Genomic DNA, 18,252 nt, shown 5'->3' with positions numbered 1-18,252 from the left:
AAACAATTAACAAAATGGAAGTACATATCCTCAATAATTACTTTAAATGTAATTGGACTGGGGCTTCCCTGGTGGCACAGTGGTTAAGACTCTGAGCTCCCAATGCAGGGGGCCCAGGTTCAATCACTGGTCAGGGAACTAGATTCCACATGCATGCCACAAATAAGAGTTCTCATGCCACAACTAAGAAGTCCCACGCCGCAACTAAGGAGCCTGTGAGATGCAACTAAAGGAGCCCACCTGCTGCAACTAAGACCCGGTGCAACCAAATATTTTTTAAAAATTTAAAAGATGATTGGCTCTTAAAAAAAAATGTAATTGGACTAAATTCTCCAATCAAAACACACAGAGAAGACTCAGCCATAAAAAAATGAAATCTTGCCTTTGTGACAACATGGATAAATCTAGAGGATATTATGTTAAGTGAAATACATCAGACAGAGAAAGACAAATATCAATGATCTCACTTATATGTGAAATCTAAAAAACAAAACGAAACAAAAGTAGACTCATAAATACAGAGAGTGGTTGGCAGGAGGGAGGAGGGTAAGGGGGTGGGGGAAAATAGGTGAAGGGGATTAAGAGGAACAAACCTCCAGCTATACAATAAATAAGTCATGGGGATGTAATAATATTGTAATAACTCTGTATGGGGACAGATGGATACTAGATTTATCATGATGATCGTTTCATAATGTATGCTAATGTCAAATCATGATTTAGTACACCTGAAACTAACATAATGTTGTATGTCAACTATATCTCAGTAAAAAACATTAGTCATATTATACGTTAAGATATTCGTTTTTTAAGTTTAAAATGAGACAAATGGGACATAAAAATTTATGTCAATCTTTGGTAAATGAAATTATGGGATCAATACTTATTTTATGCATATCTATGTTCAAACTTTTTACACTAAGCATATATTTCTTTCATAAAAATTACAATAATGTCTTTCGGAGAAAGAAATTCAGGGTTTTAATGTAAACGTAAAAATAATTTTTTTTATAACATAGTGTGTTCATAAATGATCAGGTGAAGGTGCAGAGAAACATGGCAAGAAAACCTCCCGATCCCTACAAACTGGCAGTGATGGTGGGGATGAACCAATGAAAAGAGAAAATAGTTAATGTCCACCTTGCCCCCAAGCTCCCACCACCTGAAGTTCCATATTCCTTTGGAACACTTCCTTAGGTATGAAGCTGCTCTCAGATTCCTTTCTAGGCCACTTTAAAAAAAGTAAGTGGAGATCACAAAATTAAAAACAACTAGAGGTACAATGACTATATATTCCTAACCAGAAGTCTAGACCCATGATTTGACAAATGATTCACAGAGGGCCAGTGGGCACTATTAAAACTGAGTCTTTCTCTTAACAATGCTGACTGCATACTGGTTAAGCCCCTCTCCCACCCCAATGAAAACAAGAGAGTGATTCCCTAAGGGAGCCTCCACTTCTCAGTAGAGGAAATATACTTCCCAGGGGAGGGAGGGAAGAAAGCCCAGTGCTTATACTTAGTATATGGAAAATGAATCCCCTGTTCCAAACTGCACAACAGCATATGTAACCAACGTAAAGTAACAACATTAAAGGACACATCTTCAGAATAGACAGTGGATTAAAATAAAATAATTACCTACCAGAGTTTTAAAAATACTCTTAATGGACAGAAAGTGTCTGGATGTATCAATTAAAATTCCTCTATGAGGAAACCTTGGAGAATCTACAATGTTGGATTCATTGACAGTGAACTAAAAGACAAAAGAAAATTTTTATTTATTTTGTCTTAGATAAAATGTGTACTCATTTTATTTATGTAATAAATAAATTATACCTATCTATGCAAGTATTAGATAAAAAATTAATTTAAAACCAACAAAAAGTGTGAAATACACATTTACCAAATAAGATACACACTTGGGGAGAAAAAACATTCAAGAAGTAATAAATAGCTAAAAAGTTTATATTTTTCCTATAGTATTATATCTACCCAATAATGTTAGGAACATATAATAATCATACTTACAGTCCCATAAAAATCTTGATAAATTAACTGGCTAAAGGTCTCTAAACCTAGGGAAAGTAAAATTTATAATTTATTGCATTAATTTATAAGAGAGACAATAAAAGATGTATTATCCATACACAGAACCATAACCAGAAAAGGCAAATAAAATTAAATGTTATACATATACCCTGTAACATATTTTCTAAAATCAAAGCTCAATTTAAAAAAATCCCTGTGCCATCTAATAAAAATGCTTTACTTCATTGTACCCATACCCTTGGTTTTGTCTGAACGATAAACACAAAATAGTGATTTAATAAAACAAAATGCCAGTTCCTTAATAAATTTATAGCACTGCCAAGAAAGAACTTTTATCATAAAATATTATAGGCACTTTAGAAGGTACCTAAACTTAACAGAGGGCAAAGAGGCTCAGAAAACACCATGAAACTATAGATAAAGGCCCAACTTACAGTGTTTTATTTATACCTGCAAAGACTATCTCCTGACCAATTTTTATTCAAGAGGCTCAGAAAACACCATGAAACTATAGATGAAGGCCCAACTTACAGTGTTTTATTTATACCTGCAAAGACTATCTCCTGACCAATTTTTATTCAAGTGGATTGTTCTCTATATTACAGGCCAACTCCTCTATCTGGCCTTGACTTTACCAAAATTCATCATTCTAGCTAACAACTATATTGCCAAGGAAAATTTTAACCTAAGAATACAGGCATAGGGACTTGCCCGGTGGTCCAGTGGTAAAGAATCCACTGGACCAATGCAGGGGATGCGGGTTCAATGCCTGGTCAGGGAACTAAGATCCCACATGCTGCAGGGCAACTGAGCCCGTGTGCCACAACTACTGAGCCTGCGTGCCTCAACTAGAGAGAGAAAACCTGCACGCCACAACTAGAGAGAAACCCATGCACCACAACGAAAGATCCCGCATGCCGCAACGAAGATCCCGCGTGCCACAACTAAGACCTGATGCAGCCATAAATTTAAAAATATATAAATAAATTTAAAAAAAATACAGGCATACCTCATTGTATTGCACTTCACAGATACTGCATTTTTTTACAAATCAAAGGTTTGTGGCAACTCTGCATTGTCAGATGATGGTCAGTATTTTTTAGCAATAAAGTATTTTTAAATTAAAGTATGTACCTTGTTTTTTTAGACATAATACTATTGCACACTTAAAAGACTACAGTATAGTGTAAACATAACCTTGATATCCACTGGGAAACCAAAAAATTTGTGTGACTCCCTTTATTGAGATAGACACTTTACTGCACTGGTCTGGAACCAAACCCACAATATCTCCAAGGTTTGCCTGTAGTTCAAAGTCAAATGAAAGAGAAGATGTGTCAACATACCACAGAAATACGAAAGATCACAGGAGACTACTATGACAAACTATATGCCAACAAATCTGACAACTTAGAAGAAATGAATATATTCTGAGAGAGAGAAAACTTACCAAGACTTAATTAAGAAGAAACAGAAAATCTGAGCAAACTGATTACTAGGAGATTGCATCAGTAATCAAAAATCTCCCAACAAACAAAAGTCTAGGACCAGAAGGCTTCACTGGTGAATTCTACCAAACATTTAAAAAAGATTTGGGCTTCCCTGGTGGTGCAGTGGTTGAGAGTCCGCCTGCCGATGCAGGGGACACGGGTTTGTGCCCCGGTCCAGGAAGATCCCACATGCCACGGAGAGGCTGGGCACGTGAGCCATGGCCGCTGAGCCTGCGCGTCCAGAGCCTGTGCTCCGCAACGGGAGAAGCCAGAACAATGAGAGGCCCGCGGACCGCAAAAAAAAAAAAAAAAAAAAAAAAAAAAAAGATATAATTTTTTGGATGTGACACCAAAAGCAAAGGAAACAACAGCAAAAATAAACAAGTGGGACTACACCAAAGTAAAAAGCTTCTGCACAGCAAAGGAAATCATCAACAAAACGAAAAGGCAATCTGGGACTTCCCTGGTAGTCCAGTGGGTAACACTCCACGCTCCCAATGCAGGGGGCCCAGGTTCGATCCCTGGTCGGGGAACTAGATCCCACATGCATGCTGCAACTAAGAGTTTGCATGCTGCAACTAAGGATCCCCCATGCCAAAAAGAGGATCCCACGTGCTGCAACTAAGACCCAGTGCAGAATGAGTGAATGAATGAACGACAGCCCTTTATCTCCCCCCTCCAAGAAAAATGAAAAGGCAATCTACCAAAGGAAGAAGATACTTGCAAATCATATATCTGTTAAGGGGTTCATATATAAAGAACTCATACAACTCAATAGCAAAAAAACAAACAATCCAATTAAAAAATGGGTAGAAGATGTGAACAGGTATTTTTTCAAGGAAGACCTATAAATAGTCAACAGATATATGAAAAGGTGTTCCACATCACTAACCATCAGGGAAATGCAAATCAAAGCCACAGTAGGGCTTCCCTGGTGGCGCAGTGGTTCAGAGTCCGCCTGCCGATGCAGGGGACACGGGTTCGTGCCCCGGTCTGGGAAGATCCCACATGCTGCGGAGCGGCTGGGCCCGTGAGCCGTGGCCACTGGGCCTGTGCTTCCGGAGCCTGTGCTCCACAATGGGAGAGGCCACAACAGTGAGAGGCCCGCGTACCGCAAAAAAAATAAAAAACCACAGTAACATATCACCTCACACCTGTTAGAATGACTGTTCTCAAAAACACAAGAAATAACAAGGGTTGGTGAGGACGTGGAGTAAAAGGATCCCTCATGCACTGTTCGTGGGAATGTGAATTGGTGAAGCCACTACAGAAAACAGTATGGAGGTTCCTCAAAAAACTAAAACTAGAACTACCATATGATCCAGCAATTCTACTTCTGGGTATTTATCCAAAGAAAACAAAATTCTAACCCCCCAAATATATGCACCTCTATGTTCATTGCCGCATTACCATAGCCGAGATATGGAAACAACCTGTCCATCAATGGATGTATGGATAAAGATGTGGTGTATATATATACAATGGAATATTATTCAGCCATAGAAAGAAGGAAATCCTGCTATTTGGGACAACATGGATGGAACTTGAGGGCATTATGCTAAATGAAATAAGTCAGAGAAAGACAAACACTGAATGATCTCACTTAGATGTGGAATCTTAAACAAACAAAAACCAAGCTCATAAATATAAAGAATAGATTTGTGGTTACTAGAGACGGGGGTAGGGGGTAGGCAAAATGGGTGATGGGGTCAAAAAGTACAATCTCTCGTTTATAAATAAGTCCTAGGGATGTAAGGTACAGCATGGTGACTATAGTTAATAAATACTGTGTTGCCTATTGCAAGTTGCTAAAAAGTAAAATCTTATAAGTTCTCATCGTAAGAAAAACAATATTTTTCTAACTATGTGTGGTGACGATGTGAACTTACTGTGGTGATAATTTTGCATTATATACAAATACCAAATCATTGTGCTGTATACCTGAAATTAATATAATGTTATGTCAATTATACCTCAAAAAAAAATAGGAAATAGGAAGGAATAAAAAGTTCAAAGTCATTTTTGCTACGCCTCCCTCCCACCCCCAATACAGGCCCATACCAGGAGGCATAACTTTGGAATTTTCTGTTAAGTGGCAATACACTCAATTATCATTTAGAGCACGTTTGTTACTTTCAAAGTCTGACAATAAGCAGAAAATAAGGCCTTCCTGGACTAGATTCACAAAATGCTCTCAAAAGTTCTATTATTTTGATGTGGATCAGGGCAAACATCAATAAAGCTCTGTTTTCCCTAACAGGCCCCAGACAAGACAGGCACATCAGACCGACAAAAGCTTAAAATCACGTAACATTATACATAAATGATCTACATGATAATGTTTGTAGTTACATTTGCAGTAAACATCTACAGCTATATTCATGGCATATTTTGAAATAAGATCATAATCATACCATTATTATTATGACTATAATACATATAGCAGTAACATTGATCATTTTATTCTAGATAACACTCAACCTGAGTCAAATCCAAAGCCTTCTTTATTTTTAAGAACTTTGGTTGGCTTGCTCACATTAAAGAAAATTACTCTTCTTTCTCAAAACTATACTAATTTGGAAGCCAGTACAACAAAATCTTATCTACTTGAAAGAAGAGGTAATAGCAGCTTTTGAACAGCAAAAATAAACGTCCCAATGCCCGAACTTTGGAGTTCAGACTGAAAGTCACAGGAAACGCTTTTAAGGTTCCTCTCTGCCCACTACTTCCAATCACTCTAGAGTATATTTTTATCTTTTCATGCTATTCCTGCAAACTTTGTTATATTTCTAAATCCACAGGAATTTAAAATGGGGGAAGGGTTCTCTTCTTTTCTCAGCCATCATGGTGTGTATGGTTGACTCTGTTCCTGACCTTGTCTTCTCACAACACTCCCAGCATCAAATGATTCCTGGCCAAGAAACAGAAGCAGAATCGTCCCATTCCCCAGTGCATTCAGATGAAAGCTGGTGATGAGATCAAGTACAACTCCCATGAGGAGACAGTGGAGAAGAACTGAGTTGAGTCGATAAGGACTCTCACATGCGATGGCACATGCATTTGTGCTGCATCTACATCACTAGCATCTTACCATATCAAGCTGAAAACATCACCACTACATGGACAGTTGGACATGTTTTATTGGGAAAATGATTATTCTCTTTGTTTTCACGCTTCTGCACTAATAGGTTGGTTCAGAAAAAAATACGTGAGTATATTTTTGTTTGAATGTATAAACAAATGCAGAAGGGAAATGCTTGCTACTAAAGGCTGCAAGAAGTGATGATAAAACAAAATTCCTTAATCAGATCAGGTCAGAGCCATTTATAACTCTATAAACATTATGGTCCTGGGGCTTCCCTGGTGGCGCAGTGGTTAAGAATCCGCCTACCAGCCCTAGTCCAGGAAGATCCCACATGCCTCAGAGCAACTAAGCCCGTGCGCCACAACTACAGAGCCTGCACTCTAGAGCCCACGAGCCACAAGCACTGAGCCTGTGTGCCACAACCACTGAAGCGCGCGCACCTAGAGCCCGTGCTCCGCAACGAGAAGCCACCACAATGAGAAGCCCACGTACCGCAATGAATAGTCCCCACTCACCGCAACTAGAGAAAGCCCACGCGCAGCAACGAAGACCCAACACAGCCAAAAATAAATGAATAAAATAAATTTTAAAAAAAAATTATAGGGCTTCCCTGGTGGCGCAGTGGTTGAGAGTCCGCCTGCCGATGCAGGGGACGCGGGTTTGTGCCCCGGTCCGGGAAGATCCCACATGCAGCGGAGCGGCTGGGCCCGTGAGCCATGGCCGCTGAGCCTGCGCGTCTGGAGCCTGCGCTCCTCAACGGGAGAGGCCACAGCGGTGAGGGGCCCGTGTACCGCAAAAAAAAAAAAAAATATATATATATATATAGTCCCAAGAACATCAATGAATTACAGCATTATGAATGTAATAACCTTCAAGCATTTTTAAAAAGTCAAATGCTCTTTCTCCCATGCTTTAAGTGGTATATATTTAATGGCAATTGTTTTGGAAATACCCAACAAATCATTCTATAAAAGGCCCAAGGAAGCAAAGTTTTGCTGTGCTTCATTTCCCAAAGTGGCAACTGAAAACATTTCCTTACTAGAAACTAACAATGACATAGAACTTACCTCGTAATACTCCCCAAACTCTGTTGGCAGTGAGCGAGGCCACTGGTCCTTTCACAAGTAAAGTATCTGTATTGGAAAAAAAAAAAAAGTTTCTTGTAGGGTGACAGATGGTAACTAGACTTATGGTGATCATTTCGAAATGTGTAGAAATATCGAATCACCATGTTGTGTAACAGGAGCTAACATGGTGTTGTAAGTCAATTATACTTCAAAAGCAAACAAACTCACAGAAAAAGAGATCAGGTTTGTGGTTACCAGAGGCGGGTGGTAGTGGGAGAGGGAATTGGATGAAGGCGGTCAAAAGGTACAAACTCCGTTATAAGATAAATGAGTACTAGGGCTGTAATGCACGACATGATGAATATAGTAAACAGGGCTGGATGCAGTACATGACAGCTGTTAAGAAAGTAAATCCTAAGAGTTCTCATCACAAGGAAAACAACTGTTTTCTTTCTTTAACTTTGTATCTATATGAGGTGACGGATGCTCACTAAATTTACTGTGATAATCATTTCATGATGTGTGTAGTCAAATCATGACGCTGTACACCTTAAACAGTGCTGTCGATTATATCTCAATAAAACTGGAAGAAAAAAATGTTTGTTTTTAATCCCTCAATAACACACATTTCCCTAAACATATAATTGGTATTTCTGGATCATTCTTTTCTCCTGAGCTCCAGACCTGTTTCTCCAACTGCCTCCTGTACATCCTCACTTAGAAGTCCTATAGGTTCCTTTAACTCCACATGCCCCACTCTGCACTCTTCCCTCTTTCACCTGTCGGGCTCTGGGCTCATCGCGCACCACACTCCGACCAGCTGATCTGCTCAAGTCAGGAACTTGGGTGTCACCTCCATGATTCCTCATTTTCCCCTGCAGGAGAGTTATTCTCTCCAACTTCCCCACTACAGAGTAGGGTCCTACTTAAGCTAAGAATTTAAGTCAAGAGTGCAAACTCCTCAGTGCCCATAATTCCTTGGTGAAGCCTCCAGTATCACTCAATCTTCCATTCCCTCTAAGGCCAGAGAGTCTTCTCTACTCTGTCCCTTCCCTCCCTGTGGTCCCCTACTTGCCCTGTACCTACCTTCCCCCAACATTATCCTAAATCTTAAGACTCAATTCTTTTTTTTTTCAAATATTTATTTTTTTAAATTTATTTATTTTTGGCTGCTTTGGGTCTTCGTTGCTGCGTGCAGGCTTTCTCTAGTTGCGGGGAGCGGGGGCTACTCTTCCACTGTGGTGCACGGGCTTCTCATTGTGGTGGCTTCTCTTGTTGTGGAGCACGGGCTCTAGGCGCGCGGGCTTCAGTAGTTGTGGCATGCGGGCGCAGTAGTTGTGGCTCGCGGGCTCTAGAGCGCAGGCTCAGTAGTTGTGATGCACGGGCTTAGTTGCTCTGAGGCATGTGGTATCTTCCTGGACCAGGGCTCAAACCCGCGTCCCCTGCATTGGCAGGCGGATTCTTAACCACTGCGCCACCAGGGAAGCCCCAAGACTCACTTCTTAACTCACTATAGCTTAATTCAGCTTTGTCCCACTCAATAAAAAGTTCACATCCATCTAAAACGGGGCTCCAGTTGGCTGCTTCTGGGCAAAGGGGGCACTAATCTCTCAATCCTTGAAATCATAACTCTGCCTGAGGTTACCCCAATAGTCATCTTAGTCTTTGGAGAGGTTTGGGATGGAATCATCCACAGATAAAGGAAAGCACCAGAAAGTACAGAGAGATCGAAAGCTAAAGGGGTGTGACAGATGCAGACTTTGCCACGGTAGAGACACTCAAGGGCTGCAGGTTAATGATTTAATAGCGTATTTGGGCTGCATTCTCCTCCTCCACCACCCTGACCACCCCAGGCTGCCCCACGATAATTGGCTACAGGTAGGGAAAACCGTTCTATCAACAGCCAGTAATCAGGTAACAGTCTTCTGACAAGGTAGCCTTTGCCATCAGAAGAACAGAGTCATGAGTTAGCTAAAGGCCAGGCTAAGAATGCTATAGGTATTATGACCACAATCTAACCACGATTCTCCCCCTCTATACCCAATTCTTAGTTAGCTACCCTAGATAGAGCTTACCGTTCCACCGGTCACTGTTTAAAAGCCAGCTTTTGCCACATTACAGTTTTGAGATATCCTGGAATTAGTCAGCCTAAAGAGTTATCTAAAAAATTTAACATGTGGCATGTACCTGATGCCAATTATTTTCCAATAGCTGAGGACGGGCTGATATTTAAAAGGATTCTGATTCAACTCGACGCAAAAACCGCAGATATAGAGCGGTTAGAAGGAGATTTTGGTTTCTAAATATATGGACAAATAAGCTATAGAATTTCAATTTTTATTTCAAAGCCAAATTCTTAGTGTTAACAGTGATTACCTCCCTGACAGGGGATAGGAGACATCTTTTTTTTTTTTTTCAGTTATCCCTTTCTGTACTTTTTGCACCACACTGCGGTTTTGAAGGCTGTACATACAAATAACAGTAATGGGTTCCTCTTTTTAAAATAATAAAATGTGGGCTTCCCTGGTGGCGCAGTGGTTGAGAGTCCACCTGCCGATGCAGGAGACGCAGGTTCGTGCCCCGGTCCGGGAAGATCCCACATGCCACAGAGCGGCTGGGCCCGTGAGCCATGGCCACTGGGCCTGCGCGTCCGGAGCCCGTGCTCCGCGACGGGAGAGGCCACGACAGTGAGAGGCCCGCGTACCGCAAAAAAAAAAAATAATAAAATGTTATAGATAAGGCTAAAATCCCCTTTGAGATGCCCACTCAACTCCCCCTATTTTCCTCAGAGGAAATATCAGGCCTTTTCTTAGGCATTTTCATACACGTATGTGTTAACAAGAAAATACAGTACTGCTTTATGTGTGCCTTCTTTTGTATGTTGGTATATAAATGGTATCCTCCTGTACACATTATATAAATTTCTTTGACCAACTCAGCAATTTATCTTCGCAAGTTCTCCACATCTGTTCTTTATAACTCCACTTTTTTATTCTTAATTGTTGTATAGTATCCTCTAGTGTCAACTGACAAGATATATTTAGCCATTCTTCTAGTGATGAACACTGAGTTTTGCTTACAGATCATCATTGCAGGCAAACTGCATGGAACATTCTTGATGTATGTAATTATTTCTCTACGGTAGAAATTAGTCTATTTCTGGTTCTGAGGGTATGCATATTTTTAATTGATGACGCTGTAACACTTGTCACTTTCTCCAAGATTTCCTCATACTCTTGGACAACGGTTGATATCTTGTTATTTCCATTTGTGTGTGTTACTTTTATCATCATCATCAACTAGTTTGAAACTAGTTTATCCTTTTTAACCAGAAAATTTCACAGGCAGCTTGTCTCCAGAAGCTTCCCTTTCAGAAAAAAGAGGGTTTGAAAAGCTGAATGGAAGATAGGCTATAACTCCCCAGCCTCGATATGTTCCATTTTTTGGAATTTACAATATGTCATTGTATTGCCTGTCAGCAAAGATTCCTTGGTAATTTAATGACCATTTCTCAATTCAGATTGCAAAACCTAATTAATAAAGTGTCTGAGTGCTGACTGTCAAGTAAAATCACATGGCTGATGTTGGCAAATCATCCTGTTTCTCTTCTAAGAACAGCTACAGAATTGAAGAGAAATTAAGTTATTTTTCAGAGATGTATTAAGAAATCTCATCTCTATTGAGAGGATGAAGAGATGTACTTGTCTGTGAGGCAGTCTGAGAACAAAGGAGTCACTCTTTTCTCTAAGATATGCATTTTCCTTTCTATTTTTACACCTGACTCACCAGTCTGCTCTTTCTGCACTAATCTTATATCACCCATTGATTGCTCTTTGATTCCTTGATACAATTCCACATTATTCCCAGTCAGTACACTCTATGGAAAAGGGCTGCCCATTTGTTTATTCCTTCTAGAACAATTTAGGAAAAGCCTTAGAGAATAACGTTTTAGGCAAACAAAAAGAATCATGTAGCTAAATGTTGATTACATTGTCAATCAATATAAATGAAGATGAAACACATATAATACAACATAAATATAAAAGAAAATGCAACGCTTCACCCCTCCCAGTTCTGCATTATCTTTGTGTCAAGTTAAATTATAAATAGAGATCATGCCAGGACTTCCCTGGCGGCCCAGTGGTTAAGACTCCGTGCTTCCACTACAGGGGGCAGAGGTTCGGCTCCTGGTCTGGGAACTAAGATCCCGCATGCTGCGCAGCACAGCCAAAAAAAAAAAAAAAAAAGAGAGCATGCCTATCAGCACAGACTTGTCTTCAAAGTAAACTACCTAGATGCCCAAAACTCAGGGATAAGCCAAGTAAGTTGTGAAACATCCGTACAGTTGGTAGAACATTATTCAGAGGCTAAAAATGCTGTCATAGAAAAATATTTAGTGAAATACATGTTTGTAATGGATTGTCATGCAAAACAGAAAAACCACAGGTACAGAACTACCCCTTTTTCATGCCACTGTTTATCATATGCTTCCATTTATATCTATGTAAAATATTTCAATGTATCACTCTACAAAAAAAAAATCTGAAATAACAGTGGTTAACTCTGAGTGCTGGGGTTATGAGTAATTTATTTCCTCCTCTTCACTTACTGTACTTAAAGATTTCCTACAACAATTATGTATTCGTTTTGCCATCAGACTTTAATGGTAATTTTCTTTTTTTTTTTTTGCACCACACCTCACAGCATGTGGGATCTTAGTTCGCCGACCAGGGATTGAACCTGTGCCCCCTGCAGTGGAGGCACAGAGTCTTAACCACTGGGCTGCCAGGGAAGTTCCCTAATGGTAATTTTAAAAATAGGAGTTATAAACTCACTGGTCAAGAGCTCACAATAGTTCACGGCATGGAGCCAGCTTCTAGCACTCGAGTCTGTGACAGGCAGCTTTGTTTACAATACATTCACATGACATAGGTACTCACAGGACTCATCCGAAGAGATCTTGGGGAAAGTGTCACACTCTGGGTCCAGGACAACTGAGACTTGAAGTTGCTGCAACTCCACTCCAACACGAAGATCAGCAGAGCCATGATGCCACTTGTAGAAACCAAAAATATAGTCATAATATCTGTGTGAGAGAGAAATTCAAACAAAATTTTAAAGCACTGTAGCCAAGTTTTAAATACATATGTGGTAGCAGACACTGTCGTTGACTCCGCAAACCCCTGCTACCCCATATCAGTCCAACTAGAGGCTCTCACCCCAAGCTGCACATTAGAACCACATGGAGGGCTTTTTGCAAACAAGTACTGATGTCCAGACCTTCAGAATCAGAATCTCCGAGAGCATGATCCAGGCACAAAGATTTTAAAAGTCCCCCTGCCACAATCCCAAGTGACTCCTATGAAGTCCCCATTAAGGACCAATAACCAAACTAATAATCCTGGGTGTGCAAGTCAATTCTGACCAGTGATGGGGCAGGGGTGGGAGGACGGGGGGGAGGATGCTTCCTCTCCTGAGTGAGCCCCAAGAAGAAAACTTTCTCTGTACGTGATACCTAGACCAGCTGCAGCCACACCAAAGATGGCAGAGCAGAGGTGGAAAGAATACGGATTTCCTAATCGTACTGTTGAGCCACTTAGCCAACTAGCCCTGAAATCCTGCCTGCTTTTATATTTCCATAATGCATGAGATAATAGGTTTTCTTTTTGCTCAAGCCAGACTGAGTCAGGGTTCCTGTTACCTTCCAACAAAAGTATCCTAGCTAATACACAAACACCACAGAATTCTCACTAGGGCCTTGAAAATTTACCTTCTGCTGGTACCCGAATGGCAGAGAAAGAGGATATTAAATAAACATTTGAAGATGCTAGAAGATACAAGTTCACACACAGGCTTCGAAGCCTATGGTATTTAATAGATTTTGATAAGCCAGAAGGTTGTATATGCTACTTATATGTAAGACCATCTTGTGTTTTTCCAGGGACGTAAGGAGAGCTGGGAGAGTTCTGATGAACTTGGAAGTGAGTGTATGGAAGTTAACCAGTGAGACAGTGGAACAGATGAAGCTGCTGAGGACCTTTTTCGTAGGAAAACCTTGACAGATTGAAAAGGAAATTAAGATCACTGAACTGTATACTTAAAAATGGTTAAGATAGTGATCTTATGATCTTATGTATATTTTACCACAATTTTTAGAAACAATTTTTAAGGGAAACTAAAGCTGCCAGCGGCTTTGAGATTTGAGTTAGGTGCTGGCTTGTCCCAAATAAGGAAAATCTTGGCTCTGATATTAAAACTTAATTTAGCTTTTCAGGAACTGAGGGAGCAAAGCTATTTGTTCATTAAAAAAAGTGAGTAACTAGCCTGTGATAGATAGATCTTGTTCTAGAAGCTGAGGAAGCAGCCACATACCAAACAGACAGGACTCTGCCTGCAAAATGCATAGTGTTTCAAAGCAGGGTTTGAGATAGAAACTGGGCTCTTCAGGAGACAGGAGCCACGAGAATCTGAACAAACGTGTGTGTTCCCCACGGCCTAGAGCTTCTGGAACAACCCCATCATGCTTTTACCCTGAAGTAGATACTGCCCCTCCTGAGTTCCCAGAATGCTCACCTGAATGCCTTCAAGTCTTAGCCATTAGGGCTAATGTTTTATTTTTTTTAATATCTTTATTGGGGTATAATTGCCTTACAATGGTGTGTTAGTTTCTGCTTTATAACAAAGTGAATCAGCTACACGTATACATACATCCCCATATAGGCCTAATGTTTTATAACCTGCTTCCTAACAATGCAGGGACAATAGCTGCTTCACACACATGGCATGAATTAGGCAAATCCTCAAGATGAGCACCTGCACTGCCTTGAGAGGCCAAGATTTGTTTTTAAACCGTCTCACAGTTGATTCAAGTTCTGGTTATCTAACCGTGGTTAACTTAAGTCTTCCACGCTTTCTTGCCATACTCGTCTCACTTCAGCTTATTCCCGAGTCCTTACTTTACTAGCACGATGGCACAGAAGGAAAATCCAATTTTATGAACTGAGTCCCGAAGCAAATATGCTGTGTTTGTTCTTAAAAGATTTCCTAGTCATGATCTTCCATAAGATGGCCTGCGGGTACTTTTTCCTTCTCAATACCCCAAGGCAACCAACCACCCTGATTTTACTTCTTCATCCAGGCTCTAGCCATTCTGACCTGTTAGCAGATTCAACATCAAGGGCTCATTGGAGTATGCATCTAAACTGAGGGTAACAATCTCCCTTTAATTGCACACAACCGAAGGAGAAGAAAACATCTCTGCCATCAACTTCTTGAGCCTCTTCCGCCTAAGCCTAAGCTCCAGGCCTACCTGGGGCCAGCAGGTGTTATTAAACTAGTTTTGCATCTTTCCACCAGCTGCTTGGTGTCCTGCAGGCACAATTAAACTATAACGACCTCTAGGAACAGAGGTGGCCAAAATCTGAGGGAGAAAAGGGGTAGTACTGTCAGCACCAAATTACAATCCTTCGGGGCACTGAACACCTTCAGGACAGTCCTGCCCACACAGGTCGCTGAGTGAGTCTTACTGAAACATCTCCCCAAGTGCAATCTGTCTTGTACACGGTATAGTTAGCAAAGCTAGCGTTGTGACACTACACTGTAAATCAACTTTACATCAATTTAAAAAGGCAAAAAAACCCCAAAAGCTAGCACCGTGGGCTCCCTCCTCACTACACAATTCACCCTGTGGCCAACGGGTTTACAGACAAGAGGGCTGTGGAAATGTGAGATGATAAAGATCTAAACAAGAAGCTGGGAGAGTAAGCACATAAGTGTTTCTGGGAAACAAAAGGAGAAGCAGATAACTGCAGCGCAGCGACCATATCAAAGTAGTTAGGTGAAAATACCCAGCATTTTGCATGAAATAGAGATTTGGGAAGGGAAGGGGAGGTTTGGGCGGTGCTCCAACCTACGGACTTTCTGCCATCTGAATTGTAGCCAGATTTGGGGAGGGGAAGAGATGGCCTATAAATGACAAGCAACTTTGGGGAACCCCTGGTCCCCAAGCTTTAAGCACTCATCTTCCTCTCTGAACTCCCTTCAAATAAACTGCCGTTTCCCTCCCTCCTCTTCGTCTACCCCATTCTCCTCTCCGAGGCGAACACGGCCACTGACCCTGAGCAACGTACTCCGTCCAATCAGTATCCCGCACTCAAAGCAGGGTTCCAGAGCACCCAGGAAGCTCCTTAGGAGACAGGAGGGGAAGGGGAAGAGCTTGGGTTTCAGTTCGTGTTGGTTCGAGCCGGCTCTGCCATCTTCTAGACCTGTGACTTTGTTGGGGTCACTGGCCGACTCGGAGACTGTTTCCTCCCCTGTCGAATGGAGATTAGAGCGCCGGCGAGGCTGGATGGCTGTGCAGGTGGTAAGAAGCGCTCAGGTGTTCCTCCTCTCGCCCCCCCCCCGCGCCTGCACTGCGTCCCAGGGTGGTCTGTCCCGCCCCGTCCCGGGGTCTCCGGGTCCCCTTCCCGCCCCGCCGCCCGTCGGGAGCACTCACCGCCGAAACGCCTCCTGCAGCAGTGAGCAGGTGGGGCCGGCCTTGGAAGTGGAGCTGTGGCCGAAGAAGAAGTTGTCGGGAGAGAGGTGCAGCACGCGCGGGGTGGTCTGCACGGAGAGAGGCATGGGCCAAAGACTCAGGTCCGGCGAGGCGGCGGCGATGGCGGAGGCGCGCACTGCCTGCACCGCCAGCGCCGCCAGCAGCTCCAGCAGCCTGGGGAGCCTCGGCCACCCCAGCCCGCGATGTTCCATGGCTGCTCAGCTGCTCTCTTCCGCGGTCGGCCGGGTGTGCCCGAACTGCCGCCCCGGTACCGGACTTCTCTTCCCCGGCGGGGGAGCACAGAGCGCGGCGCGCGCTCGTGAGTCACAGAGTCAGCTGACTGTGTGTTCCGCCCCGGCTCCGCCTCCAGAGCGACCACCGCCCCGCCCCGTCCCAGCTGCCCGCCCCGCCCCAGCTGCCCTCCCCGCCCAGCCCAACCCCGGACTCTTCCAGGCGCGGAGCGGGACGCTGGCTTCGTGCCTGCAGCGCTCGCGGTCTCCTCCCGGCCTCTGGACTTAGAGAAACTGCACAACGCACTCCACGAACCCTTAACTTCCCCCACCCCTAACACCAGATAACCGGGTGCTTATTTGTCCCTCAGTCTGGACTTTTCTATAACTGCAATAAAGCTTTAATTATTAAAGCCTCCCATCAGAACCCCTCAGGACAGAGTTTTGAACAGATGGGAGGTTAAAAGTTAGGCAGAAGATAGGGAATTCCCTGGTGGTCCAGTGGTTAAGACTCCCTGCTCCCAATGCAGGGGGCCCGGTTATATCTCTGGTAGGGGAACTAGATCGCACACCCGGCAACTAAGATCGCGCACGCCGCAACTTAAGACCTGGTGCAGCCAAATAAATAAATATTTTAAAAAAAGGCCGAAGATATTCCGTGAGAGAATGTGCAATATTGAATCTTTCCACTTAGACATAATCTCTGAATTTATAAAGTTGTTTTATGCTTGTCGCCAAAGTCCCATAGTCTACTTTACCTGGGCTTTCTTATTTCTTGTTAGGCATGTTCCTAGACCTTTCATTCCTTTGTTGCTGGTGTTAATATAATCCCTCCTGACCCCTAGTTTGCCCCCAGAAATTAAAAAAGAATGAGGTAGACCTTTAGACATTGGCCTGGAAAGATCTTTCCACCTGCTGCCTATACCACTGACCTCACCCCTACCTCAGCCAGTGTGGAAACACAGCTAGCGCCCAAAGTCTTCCTTGTAAAAGGTAAACTAAGTCATGTCACTGCTTTACTCAATACATGTCAATGGCTTGTTTCCCATTGTCCCTAGAATAAAATTAATCTCCTACCCCTACTTTTTTTTTTTTCGGTACGCGGGACTCTCACTGTTGTGGCCTCTCCCGTTGCGGAGCACAGGCTCCGGACGCGCAGGCTCAGCGGCCATGGCTCACGGGCCCAGCCTCTCCGCGGCATGTGGGATCTTCCCGGACCGGGGCACGAACCCGTGTCCCCTGCATCGGCCGGCCGACTCTCAACCAGTGCGCCACCAGGGAAGCCCACCTACCCCCTCCTTCTTACCCTCCTCCCACCATTCCCAATTTGTCATGGAATGTGAGATGTTATGATGGAGGAATCTGAACTGGGGGGAAATGAGAAATGTAATGACCGAAGGACTTGATTTGATGTGTGGAGATGAACCAGGGCCTGTCAGAGAACATCTCTTACGTGAGAAGAGATGGCACTAGCTACCCAGGGCAGGGTTTACTAGGAGGGCACTGCCGCCAGACCTGAATGTTAACCTGCCCTGCTCTTCACATGAAGAGGTCTAGAGAGAGGTGAGGAGTTTGTTTTCTAGGGAAGAGCCAAGTTCTTGGGAGTTATGGACTAGCATTTGGTTTGTTCCCTGCCAGAGTCATCCAGTCTGGTCTGCAGCTTCGAAGGCTGAGAGATTGCAAGAGAACCACACACGAAATGTGAAGTTGACACTGAGTGAGGCTTCACTCCTCACTAGGACTTGCAGGCAGCTGGCGCTCATGGAAATGCTCTGGGAAGTGTGGTGTGGTGTGTG

General features: G+C 42.9%; 1 protein-coding gene across 1 annotated transcript in view; it reads right to left on the bottom strand.

Annotated features, from left to right (window-relative positions):
• The window catches only part of HEXB (hexosaminidase subunit beta), a 35,617-nt gene extending 19,105 nt beyond the window's left edge, over window positions 1–16,512 (bottom strand). Inside the window, exons 1-5 of the mRNA XM_022594967.3 lie at window positions 16,188–16,512; window positions 12,634–12,779; window positions 7,694–7,759; window positions 2,031–2,077; window positions 1,645–1,755 (exon numbers count right to left, since the gene is read on the bottom strand). Coding sequence (XP_022450675.1) covers window positions 1,645–1,755; window positions 2,031–2,077; window positions 7,694–7,759; window positions 12,634–12,779; window positions 16,188–16,438 — 621 coding nt within the window. The 5' untranslated portion in view covers window positions 16,439–16,512. The remainder of the gene's footprint in view (window positions 1–1,644; window positions 1,756–2,030; window positions 2,078–7,693; window positions 7,760–12,633; window positions 12,780–16,187) is intronic.
• Window positions 16,513–18,252: the final 1,740 nt, after the last annotated feature.

Source organism: Delphinapterus leucas, chromosome 3 (genome assembly GCF_059928025.1).
Source record: "Delphinapterus leucas isolate spDelLeu-1000000601 "Yukka" chromosome 3, BTC_Dleu_Yukka2, whole genome shotgun sequence".
Lineage (NCBI taxonomy): Eukaryota > Metazoa > Chordata > Mammalia > Artiodactyla > Monodontidae > Delphinapterus > Delphinapterus leucas.
The sequence above is the reverse complement of the archived record's forward strand: the minus strand, read 5'-3'. Positions and strand labels throughout refer to the sequence as shown.